This window comes from Pygocentrus nattereri, chromosome 16 (genome assembly GCF_015220715.1).
Source record: "Pygocentrus nattereri isolate fPygNat1 chromosome 16, fPygNat1.pri, whole genome shotgun sequence".
Classification (NCBI taxonomy): domain Eukaryota; kingdom Metazoa; phylum Chordata; class Actinopteri; order Characiformes; family Serrasalmidae; genus Pygocentrus; species Pygocentrus nattereri.
In genome coordinates this window covers 30,856,681-30,883,913 of record NC_051226.1, presented here as the reverse complement: position 1 = coordinate 30,883,913, position 27,233 = coordinate 30,856,681, and the positions used below count along the sequence as shown (strand labels likewise).

The 27,233-nt window shown below is 40.3% G+C and overlaps 1 protein-coding gene across 3 annotated transcripts in view; it reads left to right on the top strand.

Annotated features, from left to right (window-relative positions):
* Nucleotides 1-19,612, top strand: part of acsl6 (acyl-CoA synthetase long chain family member 6) — a 51,040-nt gene extending 31,428 nt beyond the window's left edge. For all 3 annotated transcript variants that reach the window (XM_017705271.2, XM_037545820.1, XM_017705273.2), the window contains exons 8-21: nt 625-657; nt 2,230-2,281; nt 5,200-5,273; nt 5,471-5,548; nt 7,581-7,715; nt 9,103-9,237; nt 9,807-9,902; nt 10,057-10,129; nt 13,436-13,524; nt 15,533-15,649; nt 16,699-16,842; nt 16,956-17,057; nt 17,581-17,652; nt 18,622-19,612. In XM_017705271.2, the coding sequence (XP_017560760.1) occupies nt 625-657; nt 2,230-2,281; nt 5,200-5,273; nt 5,471-5,548; nt 7,581-7,715; nt 9,103-9,237; nt 9,807-9,902; nt 10,057-10,129; nt 13,436-13,524; nt 15,533-15,649; nt 16,699-16,842; nt 16,956-17,057; nt 17,581-17,652; nt 18,622-18,762 (1,341 nt within the window). In that variant the 3' untranslated portion in view covers nt 18,763-19,612. The remainder of the gene's footprint in view (nt 1-624; nt 658-2,229; nt 2,282-5,199; nt 5,274-5,470; nt 5,549-7,580; nt 7,716-9,102; nt 9,238-9,806; nt 9,903-10,056; nt 10,130-13,435; nt 13,525-15,532; nt 15,650-16,698; nt 16,843-16,955; nt 17,058-17,580; nt 17,653-18,621) is intronic.
* Nucleotides 19,613-27,233: the final 7,621 nt, after the last annotated feature.

Below are 27,233 nucleotides of genomic sequence, written 5' to 3'. Positions count from 1 at the left end.
GTGCATGTGCGTGTGTTACATCTAAGCATTCCAAAGATGCCCAAGGTATACAGTGCTTCATTGGTAGTGTATCAGATAAGTTATGCATATCAGGTCAGTAGGCATAAAGCATTAAAGTCATGCTGAAACATGCCTTGTGCCCAGTGTAATTAACTCATTTCAGCATCCTCTCAGTTATAATAGTCAATAAAATCATCCTTCTGAAACTTTCTGTTGTAAAAACTGTCCTTATGTTGAAAATCCCTGTTGTACGAATTCCTACTGTAAAAATGATCAGCCTATAAAAACCCAATTATAAAAACTATACAAGATTCCTTCTGTAAAAATGACTCTCCTACTGAAAATTCCTACTGTGACAACATCTATGGACTTACTCAAGTCCATTTTACCTTTTGTAAAAACTAAAAATTCCTACTGTAAAATTGAAAGTACTTCTTCAGTTCACTGACTTCACAACCACAATGCCTCTGACTGGTAGGCTTATTTAACTAATGCTGGTGTTTATGTTGTCTGTGGCCACAATTTTAAAAAGTTGTTATAGCTTTTTTCTGCTTTGCCATCTTGCTGGCGTTGAGATGTTAACGCTGGGCATTATGTCTGTTTGAATGCTTTTACCACCCTCAGGCTTTAGGACGAGAACATTACAGAAATCCAGTGGTGAGTAGCAATGGCGCCATTGTATCATCACTGTGTCTCAAGTGGCTTTTGTTTGTATTCGTTTGTGGTTGTATGTTACATTCTCAAACATTAGGGACGTCTCCAGCCTTACTTTTAGAGATACTTCCTTGACCATAAGTCAACAGTCTTTATAGGTACAGTAGTATGGGTATGTGGTATGGCTTAGGCACATTTCAAAGACAAGAAAAAAAAATGTTCAGGTTTTTCCTGTTGCAAAGTTCACGAATGCTCAGATAAGAAGCTACTTTTCCACATTCATTGAAGACAAGTGTTGCTAAAGACCAACAGACAGACCACTAAACTGAGATAAGCTAGCGTGAAAAAGGGGCAGCTTCTGTGGTCACAGTTTCTTTCATAGCAACTATGATTGAGTTCTATTATATTACAACATTAATACGTATATTTACATGAATGGCATGTAAATCTAACTTAGTTGTCTTTGCGACAGCAGAATAAAAGTACATAGTCTTTGTCTCTATATAGAAGACACTAGGCTGCAAAAAGGAGGAGGTTAGCCCTGCCGTATTCATTAAATCACATCTACCTTGATCAAATGTACATAGCATTTATGCTTAGAATGAGCCTAGACTACGTTTAGGTTCACTGGTCATTTATAATAGAAGAACATATAGAGCGCTGCTTTGAGGAAACTGCTGCTAAGTAACAGACATAGCAGTCATTTTATACATACTAATACATAGTTATATCGTAAAATAATTAATAAATAATTAAATTGCTGCATGTTTAGTTACCTTAACGCATCAATATTCAGTTGCAGTTAGCTAGCTAGTTAGCTTTGAACTGGTTTTTATGTTTGTTTTGCCTTGTTAACCTGCTGTGATCCAGGTAGAATGTTAAGATATATCAAAAGGTAGCTATAAATTGTGCTAACTAATAAAATAATGAATGTGCTGCATGTTTTTTCTGGTAACCAGTTAGCTTTAGATATCAGTATCCCGCTGCAATTAGCTAGCTAGCTAGTCAGCTAATGGTAACATGACTGCTCTTTGTGCTAGAATTTGTTCTGCCTTGTGAAAATGTGAACAATGTATGAACATACCAGCTATAATATTTGCTAACTAAGAACATAATCATATATGCTTCATGTTTTTCTGGTAACCAGTTAGCTAGCTAGTCAAATGATAGTGACATGACAGTGCTAGAATTTTTTCTGCCTTGTTAGTCTGCAGTTATCAAAGTCTATGTAGAACAATGTCTGAAAAATACTAGCTATAAATGTTCTTAACTAATGGAATAATTAAATATGTTGCATGTTTTTCATGTTTAACATATTGCTATCTAGCTGAAATTAGCTAGCTAGTCAGCTAAAGTGAACAAGATTATTGAAGAGCTTTTTGCTGGCATCTGTTCTGCCTTGTTAGCTTACTGTTATCATGAACTGTGTAGAATGATACAACATACTAATTTTGCTTACGGCTGGAAATATTAAATATGTTGAATTATTAAATTTTTGATCTGGCTTTGTGTAACTTTTAGTTGTGTAAAATGATCTGTAAAGCCAGTCTAAGAGACTTTCCCTTTGTTTTGCAGCTGCCTCAACCAGACGACCTCTCGATTGTCTGCTTCACCAGCGGTACTACAGGTAAACCTACATTAATACAGATTCCGCTCCCTCCAAAAGTACATGGACATTGAACACAAACTGTTGCTCTGTATGAGTCCAAACATACCTTTTGTTTCTGTGTGGTTCAGGCTATACGTGTTTGCTCATAAGTACTGAAATAAGTAGCCTCAGTTTAGTTATTATATACAAGAGATATTGATATAGTTCATTTGAACCAACATGTATGCTTGTATAAGTTGGCAGGACTACACAGAATTGCAAAGATTATTCCAAAATGAAGCATATTTGGATGGATGTATCTAAAAATAAGAAGTAGCATTCAGCATTCTTGTGAAATCTATATTTTTTGTCATTGTTATTCAAACCTGCTTAAGTATACAGCAAATTTACAGTACTATTACCAAATACATACCAAGGGCATGATGTGTATTTATACTGCTGGGTTATTTTTGAGTGTGACATCATGGTATTTCATCAATCATTCATTATTCATAATTGTACATGTTTGAACACACACCCATACACACCAGAGCAGTGACTTGCAGATCACTTTACAGCCCACTACAGTACCCTTTCGTCTTTCATCATCTTCAAGGAAAACACTCGTCTCCTGTTTCCATCCAGGAATTGCCCAACACGTGGCACAGCCTGAAGTGCGAGTTAAACGCTGCCATCTGCTGGCTGTCATTGGTACTGTGCTTTGGCCTCCCAGAGATCTTGATTTGAACCCTTGCCTGACCTCGCTTCTTATCTCTCCCCCATCTTTATGGAGACATGAACCTTTACAGTCTCTTACTAAAGTAGCACTACATCACATTCATTCTGGGCCAGAAGATCTGAGGGTCAGCCTGAGAGGAAAGCAGAAGAGAATTTACATCATGATACTTTCCTGACCCTGTTAGAGTTACATAAGCCAAGTATTTCACTTGGCACCTAGCCAAAAACTTTGAGAAATGAAGTGTTTGATGCAGTTGATGTTTTTGCACAGTGATACTGAACACTTGAACCCTTATTTGTATTTGGAATGCTTATTCATATTTGTCTGAGTTTGTTTTGTACATTTGCAGAACAATTGCAATTGCAATTTCCCCCTGGGATCAATAAATGAATCTGAATCTGAATCTGAATCAAATAGTGCTGAATTTGAGGGAAAAAAACAGGGCTAACCTGCAATGGCAAAAGCAGTAAAATACCATTACAAGAGCTCCATGTGCCTTTTTATTAGAAAAATTGTTACGATTAGTTGTTATACATATACATAGAGGTGGGTGATATGGTAAACAATGTTATCATGCTAAACAAAATTAATGTACTTTGATATCGTTACTCATCGCCATAAATGTCAAGTCATTATTTCTTCCAAGTTTGAAGGCTGATTTTTGCTTCTGGGTGGCTAATTACTGTTTTAAACCTTTATGGTCAAAACATGACAAACACACGCCAAACAGTGGAACATTTCACAAATCTGTCATGGGAGAGTGCAAGAAATTGTCTGGTGAGCTGTTTTTATCAGCTGGAAAAGCACGGCCGCAGTTTTTGTAATAGTCAGAATTTAAGAAAGAAAATTAAGATTATTTTTAGCTGTCTGGTGGTGAGTTCTAGGCTATCCCATTACAAATGCTAAACAAGTGTCCAACAACTGTTTAGCTTCTTAACAACATCAACTTAGTACGAACAGCAAACATTAGCTGGCACAGTAGGTCAGTGACGGATCACACCGCGTTACTGCCATCACTCATACCGTATCCATGTCAGAACATATTACAGTATTCAGACACCAGCTAGCAGACGATTGGGTTTCTCTATAGTAGTTCAAGGCGTAAACCACAATAGATCTAACACCAGACAAACAGAGTCTTTCTTTTTTGTCTTGTTTGATCTATAGTATCATCAATTCGCAGTGCTTTGCGAGTGACGGAGCGCTGCTTCAAGTTAGACAGCTGCGAAAAACAGCTAGCCTGGAAAAATAGTGCTCTCACACTCTCCAATACCTCACAGCTTCCTCAGTTTACTTTTGTTTAAATCAGGGCTGTAACTTGCATGAACCCACTTCTTTCCTTCACTTTTATTGATTGGGAATGCACTAATACTTAAATATGATTTTTTGAGCGTTGTAACAGCACATAAATTGAGAGGAGCAGATGTGATTTAGCACTGCTAAGGCGTGTTGGGATGTAAGGAAAGAGGCGAGTTCACTGTAGGACAGTTACAGTTATACCACTTATCATAATAATCGTTATCATTTTGTCGCCCAGCCCTACAAATACATGCATAGGCCACATATGATTTATAGTCCCCAATTATGTTAGATTTAGCACATTAACAGTACATATGTATTAATCTGCAGAAGTGTGTTTCATTTGTAAAGGATGTGAACTTATTTTCACTTAGATAAAAAACAAAATGTTGTCATTTGACCAGGGCTGCACAAACATTTGCATATGTGTAATTTTTTCCATGTAGGGACATTTACAGTGCTGTTCAAAGTCAGAGCCTATCCTGTGATCTGTTTGATTTTAACTAAATATAATATCACATTTTTCAGTATTTAACCTGTCCAGTCTCTGCCTTTCACATTTTCATTCTTTTTTGGGAGACTTGCCTTCTGCTTTTTAAAGAAATTTGCAAGGATATTTCTTCACACCTCTAAAGTTCTGTCTTAGAAGTTGATTGCATTTTCTGCTTCTTGTAATACATATGGGATGTATACATGGTACATAAAGGTAGATACATATAATATTATGGGACGTTTTCATTATACATGTACTTAATAACAAACCTGGGATGTCCAAATGAGATATAAAAACAAGCCTCTGTGTGTGTGTGTGTGTGTGTGTATGTGTGTGTGTGTGTGTGTGTGTGTGTGTGTGTGTGTGTGTGTGTGTGTTTGTGTGTGTGTGTGTGCGCGTGTGTGTGTGTGTGTTCTTTCCTTTCAGGAAATCCAAAGGGCGTGATGCTTACACATGGGAATGTTGTAGCCGATTTCTCTGGCTTTCTGAAAGTAACTGATGTAAGTGAGCGCAGGATAATGGCCTCCAGCTGCCTGTGGAAATTCCACATGCTGTTAAGATGTTAAATTAAATGCAGATAAGCAGATCCTGTATATTTCCAACTGCTTCGTTAGAAGAACAAGACACATTGTTTACATCTTTCTGAGCGACCTATTTTAACCACAGTGTCTGTGTCTGTGTGTATGTGTTGCTGCAGAAAGTCATCCGTCCAAATCAAGACGACGTGCTAATTTCCTTCCTGCCCCTTGCCCACATGTTTGAGAGGCTTATTGAGGTAAGCAGTGTGATGGGGTGAGACAAATGACAGGCTGCTTTACACACTAGTCTCTAATTAGCTTACTTAATGATGAAAGACTGGCAGCATGTGAGAAGCTTGAAAATATCTTGCTTCCTCATCTGTTGTTGCATAGACGTCAGTTTACAGTTTAAAAATAAAACAAAACAAAAAAAAAAAACAAATGTTAATTGCAAACAAGGGTAAGAAGCCACAGACTTCACACATACACACAAGACACCCTGACATATGCACTCACATGAACACACGAGGAAACCAACTGACTCTTCACTTCCTGTGTTGCCCAAAAGCTCCATGTCCTGATGTGCCCCCCTGTCTGTTTTTGGCTCGAAGACGTGAAGAGTTACACCCAGGCTCTGCACTAGTTACAACTGCCATCAGCTGACACAACTAACATCTGCCTCCGTTTTAGCCAAGAGAGGAAAAGGCCAGCTCTTGATAAGGAGCCACAGGAATCAACAAAATAAATTAATAAAAAATAAGCATATTGTCACTGTAAAAAACAAAACCGTGGATCTCCAAAAATAGCAGTGGTTCACATGTAAAGATGCCAAGTACTTCTGTTGGTCTATTCAGCATGGAAATTTCACAAACTGTAAAGAACAGCTAGTGTAACATATGCAGGGTTTGAATTCACGTTGGGCTCCCAGACCTCCCATAAGAGTAAAGGGACCCCCATAAGAGAGACATAACTGAATAAAATGCTAGTAAAACGCACCATTTAAATGCAAATTCACTCACTCCAGGTGACCATTCTTTTTACTACACTTTCACTGTGTTCCACATGAGATTCCTTCCCCTAAATGAGCAGTAAACTCACCTTACCCCAGTTTGTAACAAAGCCTCCCAATCTAGTGGTCAGAGCTGTGACGCTTGGATTCAGAGCTAGAGAAGCTGCAAGCTTGAGTGCATTTCAAACTTCTGAGAAACTTTAGATACTTCTGATTTTATGTCAGCAACAGCCATGAAGACACAGAGAACATAACGTCATTATCAGACATGCTTTAAGCCAACAAAACAAACCATATTAAGTTTAGGCAGTAGAACATGGCGATGGAGAATGTTCACACTAGCCTTCGTGTGTTTTTACATATCAACCAACATATGGGACATATGTGCACAACAGAGACCGCAACAACAGTTCCACCCATTTCACCAAACTTTAGTGATTCTTTCCCCTTTGCATTATCACAGTAGCCATTTTTATAGTTGTTAGGGTTTGTTTTAGTATTTGAAGCTGCCCCACAAGAAAAGAAAGTGGTGGACAGGATGATTCTTGAAATGCATGTGCTGGTTATTCAAATTATGTATTTTGATGACTTTTTAAGTGACAATAATGTAACAAATCCTCTAAAGAGAACACATTACTGCACATTTTAAAGCATGATTACTTTCTATTTGCTGAATTTAATATATTGAGAGAAAGCATAGATTGTGTCCTGTGCAAATGTAATTAATAGTAAGTTAATATTTCACTGCAATGTGACATTTTTATGTTGTTTGGCTGTGAATTTTAGTGCAGTTTCTGTTTGTTTGCTTTTTCTGAAAAATATCAAATGTGTCATAACTTCTGTACCAGCCATATTGTATTTTATTTTGTTTCTTTTTGCCCAATATGTCTAATTCAGCAAAACATGGCACAATAAATTTTGCCCCCCATGGAAGATGTGTTCTTATTTCCACTTAGAAGAAAAAAAAAACATACTTTGATTAGGAGTGTGCAAACTGTAATATGATTGTATGAGGCTAATTTAGCTTAGAGGTCTATGTCACCAAAAATCTTTTTGGGTGTCTGATTGCTTTTATATTAGCTGTAGCTAAAGGCTGGAGTTTCAGTGCAAAAGAAAATGAGAAGAAATGTACATATTATGTGCTTAGTTTTTCCAATGAACCATTTCTTTGGCTTTCTTTGGCTCTTGCAATGCCATCCTCATATCAACTCATTTCAAATAGACTCGCTTTTAGTGTTTGTTAGATTTAATGCACTGATAAGATGTGTGTGTTTCTCCAGGCTGTGGTGTATTGCCATGGAGGGAGAATCGGCTTTTTCCAGGGTGATATCCGACTCCTTTCAGACGATATGAAGGTCCTGCGGCCCACCATCTTCCCCGTGGTGCCTCGGCTGCTCAACCGCATGTATGACAAGGTGAGAGACTCGAGTGCAGCAACACACTTATGCCCACGCAACAACAGCAGCCACAGCAGCACCTCAGTGCATGTGTGTATGGTTTGAACATGAGCTCCGTTTCGTGCAGAAAGGATGTGATTGACAAAGCATGTGTGAAACCAGCAAGCTGATGCTCAGTCACTGTGCTCCCTGTGACCCGGCCATACCTCCTGTTTTTCACCCACACACACATGCATTCTCACACATTTTTCTTACTATTAATCATAAAGACTTCACCCAAGTGAAGTCCTGTTCATCGTATGGACTTCACCCAAAATCTTTAAAAAATTGATAAAGAATCTGCTTTACACAATTTAGTTTTTACATCAGATGTATCAGCCTAGACATGTTCAGTGTTAATTTTGCTTCTTTAGTTTTTGAATTGGAGCTACAGGGCTAATGTACCCAACAAGTACTGGAAACTTGTGCGTCACCAATTAGCATGGTGCAAACTGCATAAATCATCTCAAACTACATGAAGTTGTAATCTCAAACCGTAATCTCATGGAGTAATCTTGAACAGACTTGCTTTTGTGGTTCCTGACACTGAATGACGTACTGTTTGGTATAAAAAAAAAAAGAAAAGAAAAACAGGCAACCTTGCACTATTCTTCCCTCAGCCCAAATGTTGTGCTCTTTTTTATTTCTGCTAAATTAAAAATGAATAACATAGATTTATCTAAATAAATTAAGTTTAATTTTCAAATAAAAAATTTAAAAAATCCCTCTTGGCAACATGGTGAGCAGGTAAGATTCAATTGTTTTGAAGTAAATGTGTCTCAACATCTGAAAATCAGTGTGTAACATTAAGAATTGTCACAACTGAAACACATATTTTTGTGTTTTTATGAAAAACTTTATGATTTTATGGGTGAACAACTGTTCAAAGCTGTGTTGTCATGTGGTGGCTAGCGTTTTGGAGCTGTGCTCAAAATTAACTAAAATAATCACTACTGAAAGCATTGGTGATGTTTCGGTAGTGTTGTGATTGCTTTGGTAGTGACAAAATGGAATGTTCAGTCATATTTTAATTTAATAAATATAATTAAAGTATAGGTTACAATATGACATGAAGTGTCAGAAACCACAGAGACAATTCTATTTCAGATTACTTAACAACTCAACACAAGATGATGCGATAGTGTAATGTAGGCACACAAATAATATGATGCTCATAAGCTTCCATTACTTGTTGGCTACATTAGCCTGGTAGATCCAGGGCACAACTAAAGACACCAAATCAGCTATGTTTGGAGTAATTTTTGGCCAAATTATTCCTTTAACAAATATCAAGCATTCTCCTGTCTCTTACACATATGCACAAGATGCTAATGCTGTTGCCCTCTCTCTCTCTGTGGTTGTGCAGATATTCAGTCAGGCCAATAATCCAGTGAAGCGCTGGCTCCTCAACTTTGCTGCGAAGAGAAAAGCTTCTGAGGTCAGCCGTGGCGTCATCCGGAGTGATAGCATTTGGGACAAGATCTTCTTCAGGAAGATTCAGGTGTGTGTTTGTGGTAGTGGTCGGCGAAATGGCAAAATATATCATGATACTTTCAGATACTTTCTTGATCTATTTTTTTTGAGGTTTGTGAAGTTAGAGCAGACAAGCTTTTCCATACTGTGCTGCACCAAAATCCAGTTACACAGGACTAATTGCACTTTTTACTTTCTATGTAACGAAACATGTAGCTGTTTAGTGTTATTTAATTACTGATGATATCCACAGTATGGTCATGAGAATGTGTAATAATTGTGGCAGGCCTAGCCAGACTTATGTACATGTAAGTTTGTTTTTTATGACATCACAAAAGCAGTGAATTCATATTAGGCTGGTTTGCAGCTTAGTTTCCATGTACTTTATTGACAGGGTAATGAAAATACATGTTTATATATTACAACAAACTGTTTTTAATTCCAAAAAATCAAAAAGTTCCAAAAAGTTTGACATGATATGGGCGGCCCTTTAGCAACCAGTTAAATGAGTTAACATGCTAAATGTGATAGCTTCCGTCGGAAAGAATTGAATTGAAATGCATTGAATTTGCTGATTATGACGTGTTTACTTTGCAGGCAAGTTTAGGTGGTAGGCTACGCATGATTATTACGGGGGCTGCTCCCACATCCCCAACTGTTCTTGGCTTCCTGAGAGCAGCACTGGGCTGTCAGGTGAGAACCACATGTAAACAAAGACAGACACATGTACATCACAAAGACAGACACACGTACAAAAGTCAAAAATGACTTTTCTCCCACGTCCTCTAACCTCCTCATATTTTTATCCCGATTGCTTATGTGGGTGCATGTACATGTGCGTGCGCAGGTATATGAAGCCTATGGGCAGACAGAGTGCACAGCTGGCTGCACTTACACCACGCCTGGAGACTGGACCTCAGGTAAGCCTCGAAGCCTTGTTAGCTTTAGTTATACATTATCTCAGATATGTAGTGCAAAAATATATTACTCTTTTTCCCACAATGGGGTAAACCTGCAGAGCTACTCAGCTTGGACATTGCTCTTCCATGTTTAAGGTATACTGTGGCCAAAAAATTCTGTTTTTAAACAGTTCTGTTCCAACTTAAATAACGGCCAAATATAGTCAATGACTCAAGGCACGTTTGGTGTCTGAAACAGCATAGACCAGCATGCATGGCCACCAGCAAAACAGAGCATGTTGTGTTTGGCTGCTGCTGTTTTTCTGGTCAGCAGCAATAAAAGTTAATTGGCTGATCACCTCCAAACCCAGCACATGTTGTGTTTTGGATGCTGGTATGCTGGTCTACCATCATGTCATTGCTGGGTGACCAGTTAAACCAGTGCCAGACCAGCATAAACCAGTTTAGACCACCATGCATGCCAGTCTGTGCTATTGTTTTTCTTCAGCATGGAAGAAATTAGTTTTTTTAAAGTTAGCCTTAGCCTAAAATGGATGTCAGACTGATATGCTGGCTCCCTTTCATACCACCTGAGAAGCTAATTGACCTGGTCAGCTGCATCAGATGATGTCATGGACAGGGTCATGTATGCAAAACAAGCTGTGAGCCAGCTGGGGCTGAAGCGTGAATGATATATTTTTTTTTTTTAATTCCAACTGGGTTTAACAGTGGAGGCTCACGTACCTGCGACTTGGAGACCAATCACTGGAGAAAATTTGACAAAGCTGAAGTTGGCTTCATATTCAAATTTCTTATTCAAATTTTCCAGAGCACCTTAAACAGTTTCATTCTGCTGCTTGTACATGTACCAGAATGTTATTGCTGATGTATTTAAGGTGGGACAGAAAATTCAAACAAAAAGCTGGCAAATAAGAAGCCACTTTCAGCCTTGCAGGAATTCAAATAACAATTACATGCCCATTTATGCTGGGCCTGTGGGTCTAGTGTTAGAAAGCAGTACTGAAAAGGTTTGTCTACATAGTGTTCTGTTTAGTTCTGTACTGTTTTACACAATAAAATATTTCTGATTTACTTTGTTTCTCATTGTTTTTGTTTCTCATAAAAATATGTACAAACGAACAAAAGTACAGTCTCAATTCAGGCTGGCCTTACTATTTTTAGCTATGCAACACAGGCCTACTTTTGTCCATTTTTTAGATTATAGAATGTCAGAAACCACAAAAGCAAGCCTATTTGAGCTAAACAGCAGAATGTGGTTTGATGCAAGTGTAAGATAATTTCAGTCTCAAGTTTGCACAGTGCTAACGTAATGACTATAATGTTCCATGACATGTTATCTACATTAACCTTGTAGCTTTAGTGCAAAACTGAAGAAGGAAACCTTGGACCTAAACATGTCTGGGGGTAATAGAATTGAAGTTCACGCTTGTGTAAGAACTTGAAAAAAAAACATCCTAGATGCTTTTTTTCTCCCAGTCATACAGCATGCTTGGTAGAAACAGAACTGGTCTTTCTGAGTTCCTCTTTTTGAGGGTGAGAATGAATTTTCCCAGCAAGATGAAAAACAAAATTTTTTTGTTAAAGATTGCTTACACAAGATTTATAGACAACCAAGCAGGTTTACTGTTGGCAGTGTTCAGACTATAGTAAAAGGTCGTGTTGAATGATGAGCTGATGTGTTTGTCTGAGATAGTAGCAGATACCCAAATAAGGACAGTGTTTGTGTTTCCGTGCCCCAGCTGAAAAACTGCAGACAGTCTAGCCAAACAGGTCAAAGGACTCCTATAATCTCTCTTCTGTGCCCCAGAGTTAAGGCCACAAATAAGGGGCAAGACTGGCATTTTGCACTCTTCTGGTCAATAATTAGACACTACATTGTATACAACTTACTGTAAGCTTTAAAAGTGGAGTTCATATGGATCTGTAGTATGTAGTTGTTGTTAACTGGCCTTTGCCTTGCAAATGGGTGTTTTGTAATGCTTGTGAAATAAACACATGCTGACAACAGGGTGGGGATATTTTTAGCTTATACAGTATGTGTCTTGCTGGTGGTTATTGGCTCTGTGTATACTGGGCTGCTCTTTAATATTCAGTTTTCTACATTTTTAGGCCTTAGGTTTTAAGACATTCATCTGTCTTATCCTTATCTTAAGTCATGATGATTTGTGTTAAGCCTTAAACCTCCTTGTCTGTAAAGCTGCGAAAAATAAATCAACTGCTCCCCCTCGTGGTTAGCATGCTGTCCCATTTACTGCTTTTATCACTTGAGTGATAAGGCTGCTTTGTTTTGATGCTTTTTAATCACCATAAAGTTCATGTTGGTTGATGGTATTTTAAGTTCCTACTTTAACGGTGTGCATAAGCAAATGGTGTGCATTTTGGCAAATGACGAGTATAAATTATTTATAAAGTTAACACGTCCTCTGCAGGGAACACACTCCTGCACACTTTAATGCAAAATTACTTCTTATTTGATGAATTTAACATGTACAGTTAAATATAAAATGAGTCCTGTGAAAAAGTTATGCCATGTTTTATATATACACCCCCCCCTAGAGAATGTGTTAACTTATTTTAGAAAACCAACAAAGGTAATATGACTTGGGGTATTCAAACTTTGCATACAACTATAGAGTGAAAAGTAGCTGAGCTTGAACGTTTTATACATGCTAGGATTGAAAAATGCAAGGAGCAGCCCAGCAAGACCTACTTTTCACTTAAGATAAAGAACATTAATGCCTGGTTCTCTGAGTATGTTTTCCACTAAATGCTTCTTCTCTAAGGGTAATTTAGGGGAATAAGCCCCCCCCCCCCCCCCCCCCCCCCTGCTTCTTCTCTAAGGGTAATTTAGGGGAATAAGCCCCCCCCCACACACTTATTTTCTCTCCTGATCTTATCCTGTTTAGTCGTTACATTAAGTAAGAGAAGTTAAATATGTGATTAAGGAAAGGCTGTGGAGAAAGAAAGTAATACTTTTGGATTTAAAAGTTTTGTTTTTTTTAACATTATACTATGTAATAAATATAATTGTGGTAACTATTCAATTGACAAACTCATCACATATCAAGTGTTTCTGTCTCACTTTGGTTTATTGTCATTGTTTAGTAAAGTTATAAAGTTCTCATTGTATTTAATTGTATTGTAAATTGCATTTTGCAATCAACTCATGCACAAATATGGTTTAGCTTTACAGTAAACCACAGTACTAATAGTATTATTCATTATGTGCATAGTTCAGCATCATGGGTCAATGACACTGTCTGTCTTTTTTTGAAATGATAATTTATTTATTCATTCTGTTTATAGGTCATGTGGGAGCACCACTGCCCTGCAACCTCATTAAACTCGTGGATGTGCCGGAGAAGAACTACTTTGCCTCCAAAGGAGAGGGCGAGGTAGATATAACTTGCAGTGCTATACTGAACATAAAATTAGCATTGTAATCACTTTATACACTAAAATGGACTATATTTAAAAAATTATTTAATCACCCATCCAAATCATTGAATTCAGGTGTTCGAATCACTTCCATTGCCACAGGTGTATAAAACCAAGCAGCTAGGCCTGCAGACTGCTTCTACAATCATTAGTGAAAGAATGTGTCGCTCTCAGGAGCTCAGTGAATTCCAGTGTGGTACCGTGATTAGATGCAACCTGTGCAACAAGTCCAGTCGTGAAATTTCCTCTTTACTAAATATTCCACAGTCAACTGTCAGTGATATTATAACAAAGTGGAAGTGATTGAGAACGACAGCAACTCAGCCATGAAGTGGTCGGTCACGTAAAATGACAGAGTGGGGTCAGCAGATGCTGAGGGGTACAGTACACAGAGGTCCCCAACTTTCTGCAGAGTCAATCACTACTGACCTCCAAACTTCATGTGGCCTTCAGATTAGCTCAAGAACAGCGTAGAGAGCTTCATGGAATGGGATTCCATGGCCAAACAGCTGCATCCAAGCCTTATATCACCAAGCGCAATGCAAAACGTCAAATGCAGTGGTGTAAAGTACCGCCACTGGACTCTAGAACAGTGGAGACATGTTTTCTGGAGTGATGAATCACACTTCTCCATATGGTGATCTGATGGACCATGCCAGGAAAACGGTACTTGTCTGACTGCATTGTGCCAAGTGTAAAGTTTGGTGGAGGGGGGATTATGGTGTGGGGTTGTTTTTCAGGAGTTGGGCTCGGCCCCTTAGTTCCCGTGAAAAAAACTCTTAATGCTTCGGCACCAAGAGATTTTGGACAATTTTATGCTCCCAACTTTGTTGGAACAGTTTGGGGACAGCCCCTTCCTGTTCCAACATGAATGCACACCAGTGCACAAGGCAAGGTCCATGAAGATATGGATGAGCAAGTTTGGTGTGAAAGAGCTTGACTGGCCTGCACAGAGTCCTGACCTCAACCCGACAGAACACCTTTGGGATGAATTAGAGCGGAGACTGTGAGCAAAACCTTCTCGTCCAAAATCACTGCGTGACCTCATAAATGGGCTTCTGAAAGAATGTTCAAAAAGTACCATAAACACTTCCCTAACCCTTGTGGAAAGCCTTCCTAGAAGAGTTGAAGCCATTAGTTATAGAGTTATATAGAGTTATAGCTGCAAAGGGTGGGCTTACATCATATTAAACCCTATGGATTAAGCATGGGATGTCATATGAACTCAAGTTCATATGCACGTGAAGGCAGACGAGTGAATACTTTTGGCAATATAGTGTATATTCTTAAATGAACAACTTTCTTTCGGTCTGTAATGTGAGAAACAGCACTGAATGTTAAAAGTATAAAATAAAGAAAAGAGCAAAACTAAAATGTACATTTTTCATAACCCATAATAGATGACTCATGAAAAAGAAAGCTTCAAGCATGAGGTGTTAAATGGATTCACACATTAATGCAAAAGTAATAAGATATTCAAAGTATTTTAATGGTTATATTAAAGTAAAGTAAAGAGTAGTTGGGACAGCCAAAAATAGTGTTCTCTGGGTACTACAGAGAGGTTGTATTAAGGTTTTAGGTTATCTGAAACATGCACAAAGATTATTTTGAAGGACATTTTGCTAGAAATTAAAATGTCTTTTACCTTTAATTCATATACATATATGTAAATGTAATATCAGTGGGACACAACTTTGATTTGAACATTGTTGATTTGATGTTTTGAAAACCAACTGAATCAACATAGATCCCTAATGTTGAATTTGCATTGATCTTGCTTGTTATATTGATTAAACTTTGGAAAGTCATTCATGTTGAGCATCGATCCAGTGCTGATTTATTAGCACTCACTGATGGCTGAATAGCTATTGATCTATGCAATCTGTTTTGTTGTCTTGGCAACAACACTGTACCTTTGTGACATGATTAAAATGAAAGCTCAAAAGGGTTCTCCTTAAATTGCAGGTGTGTGTCAAAGGTCCAAATGTCTTTAAAGGCTATCTGAAAGACCCGGTTAAGACAGCAGAGACTCTGGACTCTGATGGGTGGCTTCACACAGGAGACATAGGCAAATGGTTACCGGTACGTTTGCTTGAAAACATTTCAACTATCTCATCGTATTGTGCTTGTAAAATAAGATGAACAAGAAGATGCACTGGAGCTACAATGTTAATGAAGATAAGATAAAGAATATAATCTTATTACACTAATTAGCACTGTGCAAATGTCTTGCTTATGTTGGTTCTGATACTGTAATGTATAGTGTTATCTATAAAAATGGACAAAGTCCGTTTTCCTGAGAGCGTATCGATGTCCTTCTAGGATCCTGTATTTCCAGATCTGTACACATTAGGTCAAAGGTCTTGTTCCAGTTCTTTTTTTAACTTGTCCTCACCTGCTTCAACTTGCAGCAGATGTGGAGGAGATGACAGTAAGGATTATTCAAGTGGAACACATCCGGCCTCAGCAGATTAAAATAGATGAATGCTGTGTCAAATGGCAATAAGTTTTTCTGAGGTTTATGTTTATGTTGCCTCGATTCCTTGTTGTTTCAGTAGGTCAGTTGAGCTAATAGAACAATGAAATCAAGAATTCTCCCAAGAGGAAATAGTGTGGGCACCATGAAGAGGGAATGTTAAAAACAGCATTGAAATGGGGAAGTCAGTAGATGTTGTCACTGAGGATGTCCTCAAAGATTCCATAGTTAGCACAGATGATAAATTGGTAATGTTTTGCAATGTTGTTAAAATTGTGAATTTCAGTGAGCAAATATAGGACCCTAGGGATGACCCTGTTTTTCCTCTAGGTGGGGTACCTTTTTATCTTTTATTTTTATAGATAACAGTGTACCATGCACTGTCAGAAACCACGTAACCAAGTCTGTTTAATATTACCCAACAACTCAACAAGCTTTGAGGCAAATGTGTGATTTAGGTTATCTAGTTTTCACCTCAAATTGGTGAAGGTACATAAGTCTTTTAGTTCCAGTGCAAAACTAAAGAGCACATCTAAGGGAGGGAAAAACTGTACATTGTTTCTTTGTTAGTTTTTTATATCACCACAATCTTTCAGAAACCCAAGCTAACTTGTCACAGCTATCCCTGCCAACTGCTCTTGTTTTCCTGTCTCAGAATGGCACTCTAAAAATCATAGACCGGAAGAAGCACATCTTTAAGCTGGCCCAAGGAGAGTACATTTCTCCCGAGAAGATCGAAAATATCTACATCCGCAGTGAGCCTGTGTCTCAGCTCTACGTTCATGGAGACAGCCTGCAGGTTGGGGTCCTTGGTCTTAGGAGAAATAGATATTAGCTAAACATTGACCTGAACAGACTGCCCTTCTATTCCTACTTGTCATTTTCAAGACTTTTCCATTTCTCCCCTTGCAGTCTTGTCTGGTTGGCATAGTGGTTCCAGATCCTGAGGTGATGCCCTCATGGGCCCAGAAAAAAGGCTTAGAAGGAAGCTATGAAGATCTGTGTAGAAATATGGTAAGTTTTGTGCAACTCCCTCTTATGGGTTTGAATGTTTGACTTCACCTCACAATTCTTTAGAAAGCCAAATACATCAGTGTTATGAATATTCAAATTAAATTAGAATCAGTGATAAAATCCTGAATATCATGGGTACATCGTGGGCTGGAGGTTAGGGAACTGGCCCTGTGACCAGAAGGTTGCCAGTTCAATCCCCAGCGCTGACAGTCCATGACTGAGGTGTCCTTGAGCAAGAGACCTAACCCCCGACTGTTCCCCAGGTGCCGTGGATAGGGCTGCCCACTGCTCCGAGCAAGTGTGCTCACTGCCCCCTAGTGTGTCTGTGTGTGTGTGTGTGTGTACTCACTAGTGTGTATGTGATGTTTCACTTAACGGATGGGTTAAATGCAGAGGTGAAATTTCCCCATTTGTGGGATTAAAAAGTGTCACTTAAATCATCACCTGTCAATGCTCTCTTTGTTTCATTGTGTACTGGGATATCATAAGTGACACATTTTCCACATTCTTTTTATTTCTGAAGGAACTAAAGAAAGCCATCTTAGATGACTTAGTGCGTTTGGGCAAAGCCAGCGGCCTCCACTCATTTGAGCAAGTAAGTGTATAGCTGAATAGTTCTACCTTTGTTTGAATGACAATGGGGTCCATCGGCAGCACAGAGGTGATTTGTTATGAGATAACTGATCCAGCAAAGACTCGGGTAATATGTATTTTTTAAAGAATATTATCCAGCATATTTGAGTGTATTGCCTTGATTTTATTTGCATTTTATCTGTAGTTATAAATGAAAGCTGAAATCACTGTGTTAGTAACCCTGCATCCCAAACCATCTGCTAGCTCAATAGTGTAGGTGTACAAATGTGTGGTTTGGGACACAGCACTGGATCCATCAGGAAGATGTGTTTAACAGTCCAGAAGCTCCTGTGGCTAATTATAGCTTTACTGTGCTCATCATTAGCTGACAATTAAAATTCTAAGATTAAGGATGTATTTATTGAGCTAAGCCGATGTTGGCTTCTTCTTATTATTATTATTCTAAACTTGTTCTACATATAAGGCCCAGAATGTAACTGCAGCACTTGAGAGGTGTGCAAGTTATATAGATCCAGTCCACTTATTAAAGACTAGTTAGACTTTCTCTTTTTGTTGGACTGTATCTCAAGTTCCCACATACGAATCTTCTCATCATCTTCCATGGTCACTGTGGTCTAACAAAGTCAGAGTTAAAATTTGCCTGCCAAAATGGCAGCAGAGCATTCTTAACATTGTAATGGAATACTGTGAGTACCTTGTTGTGTCCATAGGCTAAGCGCATAACCACGCAGTGCCTCAGGTGGTGTTGTGCTGTTCCCAGACTAGGCATAGTTAGGCAGCAAAATCAATAAAGTAAATGACATTTTGGAACTTTCGAGAGGGTATTTATGTTTTTTTTTTTTTTTCTCAATTGAAGCTGTTCAATATAAGCCGCATTTATTGTTGTCGATTTATTGATTACTGGTGTAACTGATCATGAAAGTCCTAGCAGATTAATTTACTAATCTCAGAAAATTGTTCTCATTCACAGGTAAAAGACATCTACATTCATAGTGAGATGTTCTCCATAGAAAACGGATTGTTGACCCCCACGTTAAAAGCCAAGAGGCCGGAGCTGAAGGAATATTTTAAGCTAGAGATTGAACAGCTGTACAACAACATCTCGATGTAAAAGTTGCCCGTCACCAGACAAAGGCTGAGGACTTTTCTTTTTAGCGACATTGCTGATTAACCATTTGTCCTTAAATTCCCTCATCCAAACTCCTAGCAGACACAAAAAAGCACGCAGAATGAGCCATGCACAACGAAATGGAGCAAGATCCAGGTTGTCTGACCTAGAAGAGCAGCCGTACTTTGCCCAGGTTGTCAACAGTTGGTGTGCCTTTGGAAAAAGTGGCGTAGCTACAACCAAATTTGTCCCCACTAAAAAAAGCAGTAGCAGCTCCGACTAGCGTGGGTGTTTCCTTCATTTCCTTCATGACAAAGCAAGGCGGTTTTCCATGGTTCATGTCCATTCACATGTATTTTTTTTTTTTCAATTGTCAAAAAAAAAAAAAGAAATTTGGTCAAAGGGCAATGCATGTTATGTACCCAGCACTCAGTGGGACGATTCTTGCTTGAGATTTCTAGTTTGTTTTTTCAGGTCTTCATGAAACACGTACACACTCGCAGACACGTACACAGCTTACACAATCATCACACGATAGAACGCTATTACGCTAGATAGTTACATTCTACTGAATTTGCTCGCTTGAGACAAGTGAGCATGCCATGGACTTAGAAGTTTTGGACTTGTCAAATGTATTGGCTTTTCAGTTCTTTTCCATTCCAAAAAATAGTGTAAATATTGGTGAAAACTAGATGTAAGCATATTTAAGCAACGGTTTGAATGGATTTTTGCGTGTAGTGAAAAAAAACTGTAACTGTAATTAAATGTTGAATGAATCAGTATCATATCTTTGTATTTAAAAAGGGGGGTATGGATGGGGACTAAAATAAAAGAGAATCTGTTAAGATTTCAATTGACTCCTCCTTTTCATTCTTTACTGTAAAATGGAGAAAGTAGCGAACAATAAAACTCAATGTATGTTTAAACACAGGACTTTGTAAATGTCAGACACCACACTTTCATTTATTCAATCTCCACTCAATTAAGTACGAATTACAATTTTTTTAGCACCAAGAAAGAAATAGAAAAGATATTTAACAGAAACTTACACACAAGCTTCATCAACTAAATAGAATATCCATCAAATCTGTCAGTACTATTTGTCCACTCTATACTACTGCCAATTTAACTGGTTTATCTTTCCAGAAGAGTTAAACAACAACAAAAAAATGACCAACAGATGCGTCCTCATAACAAAAGCTGTTCCCAATGACATTCTATTCCCCCTTAAAGAGAAACTAACTTTCCAAGGATACGTTTACACAAAAGACTGAGTGGTTGTATGAGCCTATAATTCATATTTATATTAAATATTTTGGCTGTAAAAAGAGACCTGTAGCTACAGCCGTTACCTGTCAGCCTGTCAGCTACAGACCCTAAACACACCCAGGGCTAACTCCCATTCTAAAGACAGAGACAGCTGCTGTCAACATGCCATCTGTCCTATAAGGATGGCTGAAAAATGCAGTGATGCACTATTTGTAGGTTGCATGGTAGCCTATGATCAACCAGGCTGTATGCCTATGCAAATCAGCCTACCTATCACTTGGTAAAGTACTGTACTGTACTGTAATCCCACCCCTGCTTTTAATCCCTGGGTTGTCCCATGTCTTGAAAAGACAGTTGTTGTGTTGTATTGGACTCACTTGTCACTTGCTAGCTTCTGTTTGAGATTTACACAACAGTATTCTTTAAAACAAGGCAAGCAAGTAGCAGCAGTGGTCAGCAGATAGCAGCAGCCAGCCCCTTCAAACACAGTGCGAGATGTCTGTCCATCTGCTCTGCTGCCAGATCTTTCTTAGGTCACGCTACGCTTTGGGTCTGAAAGGATGTGTAGCTGTCACAAAGTCTTTCCTGAAAAACGAAAATAGACATATAAATTGCAATAATATCAAAATTGAATATTTGAAATGTGCAGTAAAGTTTAATAGATTGATAAAGTGTAAATTTGCTGTTGGGATTCTTTGGATTGTGAGAGGTAGAAAGTTATAAGACTGAACTTTGGAGCTGTGGAAAAATATCCTAGCAGAAAAACTGAAAGCGAGAAAAGAATGCAAACTATAATAAATGCAATGGGTGGACACACTAAATACTGAGAAAAACTGATAGAAACTTTAGTTGTTGAGGCTTCTGTGTAATTTTATGGTAATGTTGTTTTCTGCTATTTTTCCCTGATGCTGAAAAATAAAAGATTTGTACTTAAAGGCCATTCTGACTGGAAATTAAATGAAAGCATGGTCTCTGAGTTTTGCACAGTAGTGTATATTTGTATCTAGAAATTATATGTATATGGAATATATGGATTACATGAAAAACACATCAAAGTCAGTTGGGACATACATAAGTTAAAGACAGCTATGGCGGTCAGACTACAGTACAATACAATGCGACATTTACCAATAATCTCTGTCCATCCATCCATCCATTATCTTCCGCTTTTCCGGGGTTCGGGTCTCAGGGGCAGCATCCTAAGCAATGAGGCCCAGACCTCCCTTTCCCCAGCCACTTCCACTAGCTCCGAGGTGCTCCCAGGCCAGCTGGGCAATATAATCAAGCCAGCATGTCCTGGGTCTTCCCCGGGGTCTCCTCCCGGGTGGACTTGCCTGTGACACCTCCCGAGGGAGGCATCCAGGAGGCATCCTAACCAGATTCCCGAACCACCTCAGCTGGCTCCTCTCGACATGGAGAAGCAGCGGCTCTACTCTGAGTCCCTCCCACATGACCATCTCATGAACCATGAACATATCACCCTATCTCTAAGGAAGAGTCCAGACACCCTGCGGAGGAAACTTGTTTCGGCCGCTTGTATTCGCGATCTCATTCTTTCGGTCATTACCCAAAGCTCATGACCATAGGTGAGTGTGGGAACGTAGATCGTCCGGTAAATCGAGAGCCTTGCCTTATGGCTCAGCTCTTTCTTTACCACAACAGACTGGTAACGAGCCCGCATCACTGCTGATCAATCTCCCGCTCCCTTTTACCATCACTCGTGAACAAGACCACAAGATACTTAAACTCCTCCACTTGAGGCAAGAGCTTATCCCCGACCCAGAGAGAGCTCTCCACCCTTTTCCGTCTGAGAACCATGGCATCAGATTTGGAGGTACTGATTCTCATCCCAGCCGCTTCACACTCGGCTGCAAACTGATCCAGCGAAAGCTGAGGTTTACGGCCTGATGTCCCCTGTAGGACCACATCATCTGCAATCAGCAGCGATGTGACCTTGAGGTCACCAAACTGGACACCCTCCATCCCCTGACTGCGCCTAGAAATTCTATCCATAAAAATTATGAATAGAATCGGTGACAAAGGGCAGCCCTGAAGGAGTCCAACTATCACTGGGAATGAGTATGACTTACTGCCGGCCATGCGAACCAAACTCCTGCTTTGTTTGTACAGGGCCTGAATGGCTCATAGCAAAGAGCCATGTACCCTGTACTCCCGAAGCACCTCCCACAGAATACCCCGGGGAACACAGCCGAATGCCTTCTCCAAAACCACAAAACACATGTGGACTGGTTGGGCAAACTCCCATGCACCCTCCAGAATCCTGGAGAGGGTGAAGAGTTGGTCCAGTGTTCCACGACCAGGGCGGAACCCGCACTGCTCCTCCTGAATCCGAGGTTCGACTATAAGCCGGACTCTCTTCTTCAGTACCCCTGCATAGACCTTACCAGGGAGGCTGAGGAGTGTGATTCCCCTGTAGTTGGAACACACCCTCCGGTCCCCCTTTTTAACAAGAGGCACCACCACCCCAGTCTGCCAATCCAGTGGCACCACCCCCGATGTCCACGCAATGTTGAAAATTGAGAAGGTCCTCAAAGTATTCCTTCCACCGCCCAATGACGTCTTCAGTCGAAGTCAACAGCACACCATCTCCACTATATACTGTGCTAGTGGCACACTGCTTTCCCCTTCTGAGGTATGACTCCTTCTCCAGCTTGACGGCATCTCTCACCTGGGGTGTCCACCACCGGGTTCGAGGATTACTGCCCCGACAGGCACCAACTACCTTGCGGCCACAGCTACAGTCAACAATGGAGGAGCGGAACACGGCCCATTCTGAGTCAATGTCCCTCACCTCTGCAGATATCTGGTCAAAGTTCTGATGGAGGTGTGAGTTGAAGATCAATCTGACAGGTTCTTCTGCCAGACGTTCCCAGCAAACCTTCACTATACATTTGGGTTTGTCTGGTCTGACCGGCATCTTCCCCCACCACCTGATCCAACTCACCACCAGGTGGTGATCAGTTGACAGCTCAGCTCCTCTCTTTACCTGAGTGTCCAAAACACATGTCCACAAGTCCGATGACACGACTACAAAGTCAATCATTGAACTGCGGCCTAGGGTGTCCTGGTGCCACTCTGGTGCCACTGGTCACCACTCGGGTTCAGATCAGAGAGGCCATTCCTCCCAATCACACCCCTCCAGGCCTCACTACCATTGCCCACATGAGCGTTGAAGTCCCCCAGTAGGACAATAGAGTCTCCAGAAGGAGCACTTTCAAGCATCCTTCCCAAGGATTCTAAGAAGGCTGGGTACTCTGAACTGCTGTTCAGTGCATAAGCACAGACAACAGTCAGGACCCATTCCCCAACCCAAAGGCGTAGGGAAGCTACCTTCTCGTCCACCGGAATAAACCCCAACATACAGGCGCCGAGTCAAGGCGCTATGAGAAGCCCACACATGCCTGCTGCCTCTCACCATGGGCAACTCCAGAAAAGAATAAAGTCCAGCCCCTCTCAAGGAGATTGGACCCAGAGCCCAAGCTGTGTGTTGAGGTGAGCCCGACTATATCTAGCCGGTATCTCTCAACCTCGCGCACCAACTCAGGCTCCTTCCCTGCCAGTGAGGTATCATTCCACGTTCCAAAAGCCAGTTTCAGCAACCGGGGATCAGAACGCCAAGGCCCACACCTTCAGACACTGCCCGATCTACAAAGCACCGAACCCCTACTACTGCCCCTCCCATCGGTGGTGGGTCGATGGGAGGGGGGACTCATGTAACTCCTTCGGGCTGGGCCTGGCCGGGCACCATAAGTAAATGCCCAGCTACCAGATGCTCACCGGCAAGCCCCTCACCCAGGCCTGGCTCCAGGGTGGGGCCCTGGTAACCCTGATCCAGGCAGGGTACACAAGTCCTGATTTGATTTTGTTTTCATAAGGGTAATTGTGGATCACACTTTGTCTGACCTGTCACCTAGGACCAGAGCATCAGATCTGTGTCAAGGCAAAGAATCTGATTTGTGCCACTTCAGTCTGGTGGTAATGGTGATGTAGCCTGAGTGGCCTAAACAGAGCCAGTTTAAAGGGGAGCATGGGCAATTTTATATCAAAAATGAGCACTACTTCTACTGAATGCGGAATGGTTGGGGAGCACTACTGCTACTGAGTGCTGATTGGTTGGGGAGCACTACTTCTACTGAGTGCTGATGGGTTGGGGAGCACTACTTCTACTGAGTACTGATTGGTTGGGGAGCACTACTTCTACTGAATGCGGAATGGTTGGGGAGCACTACTTCTACTGAATGCGGATTGGTTGGGGAGCACTACTTGTACTGAATGCGGATTAGTTGGGGAGCACTACTTCTACTGAATGCGGATTGGTTGGGGAGCACTACTTCTACTGAGTGCTGATTGGTTGGGGAGCACTCATTTTACTGAACACTGATTGGTTGGGGAGCAGAGCAGCACTTTGGCTGAGTGAAGCAGTTTGTGTTCACTGATGTCATGAACGTACATCAAGCACTGTTATAAACTCTCATAACTGGAGTTCAAATGCGCTCAAAAATATAACCGCAGGTTTAAATGTTTTATGTGGTTCTGTGTTCAGAAAATGAATCCATTCTTTTCTATAAAAATGTTTTAGCATGAAGCATGAACTGTGATTTTGCCCAAATGCTCCACCTTAACTCATTCATTTTGGACTTGGGAGCACCCTCTGGCGTATGAGAAGCCCAGAAGACGTTGCAAAATGGCAATTCTCCTTGGAGCATCCTTAGAGTGGGAACACAAGCACATTGACAGCAGAGGGCGCAACAGGCTCATTTTATATACAAATTTAAGTTAATATAACTTTTACTTCAAAAGGAAGGTGGAAAGGTGAAGATGCCGTAAAGGTGGATGACTTCAAATATCTTGGGTCAACCATCCAGAGCAATGGACAGTGCAGAAAAGAGGTGAAGAAGAGGGTGCAGGCAGGATGGAGTGGGTGGAGATGGGTGTCAGGGCTGATGTGTGACAGAAGGATAGCAGCAAGAGTGAAAGGGAAGGTTTACAAGACAGTAGTGCGTCCTGCTATGATGTATGGTTTGGAGACTGTGGCTCTGTCTAAAAGACAGGAGGCTGAGCTGGAGGTGGCGGAGATGAAGATGCTGAGATTTTGGTTGGGAGTGACAAGGATGGACAAGATTAGAAATGAGCAGATCAGAGGGACAGTGAAGGTGGAGCAGTTTGGAGATAAAGCCAGAGAGGCCAGGTTGAGATCGTTTGGACATGTGTTGAGGAGGAATAGTGGATATATTGGGCAAAGAATGTTGGAGATGGAGCTGCCGGGCAGAAGGAGAAGAGGTAGACCTCAGAGAAGGTTTATGGATGTAGTGAAGGTGGACATGGAGATGGTTGGTGTAAAAGTAGAGGAGGCAGTGGATAGGGCAAGATGGGGGCAGATGATCCGCTGTGGCCACCCCTAAAGGGAGCAGCCGAAAGAAGAAGAAACTTTTACTTCAAAAAATAATGATGCTTATGTTAGTGCATGAGTGTCAACTCATGCACTAATATAAATGATGCTTATATTAGTGCATACTTTACACTAAATAACTTCACAGATGGATTAAAACTTTTGGAGGTACAGTTTGACCACATTTACGACAACTGGTCAGCTAGTTAATGTGTTTTATTTGCTCAGGGCTCAAGTTTTCCCTCAGTAATTGATGTTAGGTTGCTGTCCAGCCTCAGATAGTCCTGTATCTCTCTGTGGTGGTTTCCCCTGTTTTCACTGCTCTCATCTCTGATGGAACAATGTTAGAAACTAAGGTAAGCAAACATGAATTTAGGAGTAATCAAACAGCTTCCTGTCCAAATGTCAATCTCTAGGGCTGCACACTGTATTTTTAACTAACAGCAGTTCCCAAAGGAAACATGTCTTTCTCAGGATCACTGTAAGACATAGTAATAGATAGATGCCCAGCGACTCGAGTGTTACATACTTGTTTTCAACTCGGTCATGTAAACGTCTTAATTACATCTTATATCTTGTATAATCTTTAACAGAGCTGCGTTCAGTCTTATGGTAGCTCCACATGCTCGTTCCTTAATCAGGTCCCCATAGAGCGAACACTAGTAGTGAACGAGTAGATAGGTACACCGTTCCAAACGTAGCTTCTGATAAGAACAGTCTGTGACTGTTACTGCAGTAGCACGTTCTAAGCGACGGTGGTACGTGGCAGTTTGAAAGTGCTCTCTAGTGGTGTGTTACTGTGATTTCATCATATATAATCTCGTATAAAATTTCTACTACATTTTTCTTTTTTTAACTTTAATATGTTGTAAGATATTTTAGAATAAAGTTTGTCATTTCCCCATAAACGTGGATGGTGAAATATTGTGTGTTTTGTGTATTGTAGTGACTATGAATTGACATTTGAACGATCAATAAAAGGCTTTGCTTTAAACATTTTCACTCTGTTAAAGGTGTTTGCATAAGCTTAGCCTTTTCAGCTATTATTATTATTGACATTGTTGTTTCTCTTAAGGATAGCATATCTATGCTGTGGCTTTAATTTTATGCTTAAAAAATAAAAATGAAAAATGTATGCATGATTGGCCCGTAACTGTGTAATAAACACCCCCTAACGGCTCCTCGGATCTCTGGGAATATCCATGAAAAGCCCTGCACTGTCCACATGGGTGGCTGTTAACTTGTCATGTGTTTTTGATGGTTCCAAGAGAGAACTTGCAAAGAGGAGAATTACCACTGCAATGTTTTCCGTTTCTCCCATACGCTAGAGGGCGCTCCCGAGTGAGTCCAAAATGAATGGGTTGATATGGAGCATTGGAGCAAAATCATAGTTTATAAATGCTTAAACATTTTAATATAAAAAATCAATCATTACCTGAACAGTGAACAGCACAAAAAATTAACACCGCTGTTTTATTTTTCAGAGCTTTGAAACTCCAGTTATGGGAGTTTAAAACGGCACCTCATGCGTGTCCATGACGTCAGTGAGCTGCTCCGCTCGCCAATCAATCATCACACTCTAGCACTAAAGCCCGCCTCCTGCTGCCCAAAACCCGTTTGTTGTAGTAAAAAGGAAATTTATAGGTAAGTTTTCTTTATTGCTTTAGGGAAATACATCCTTCTCCTTCCTAAAATTGAAGGAAAGTTCTGGGCGAGTGATTAAAAACTATTTTATCTTTGTTTTTAGCCGTTGAGCTCCATTCACTTCCATTAATTGAGGACTCGATCGTGGGCG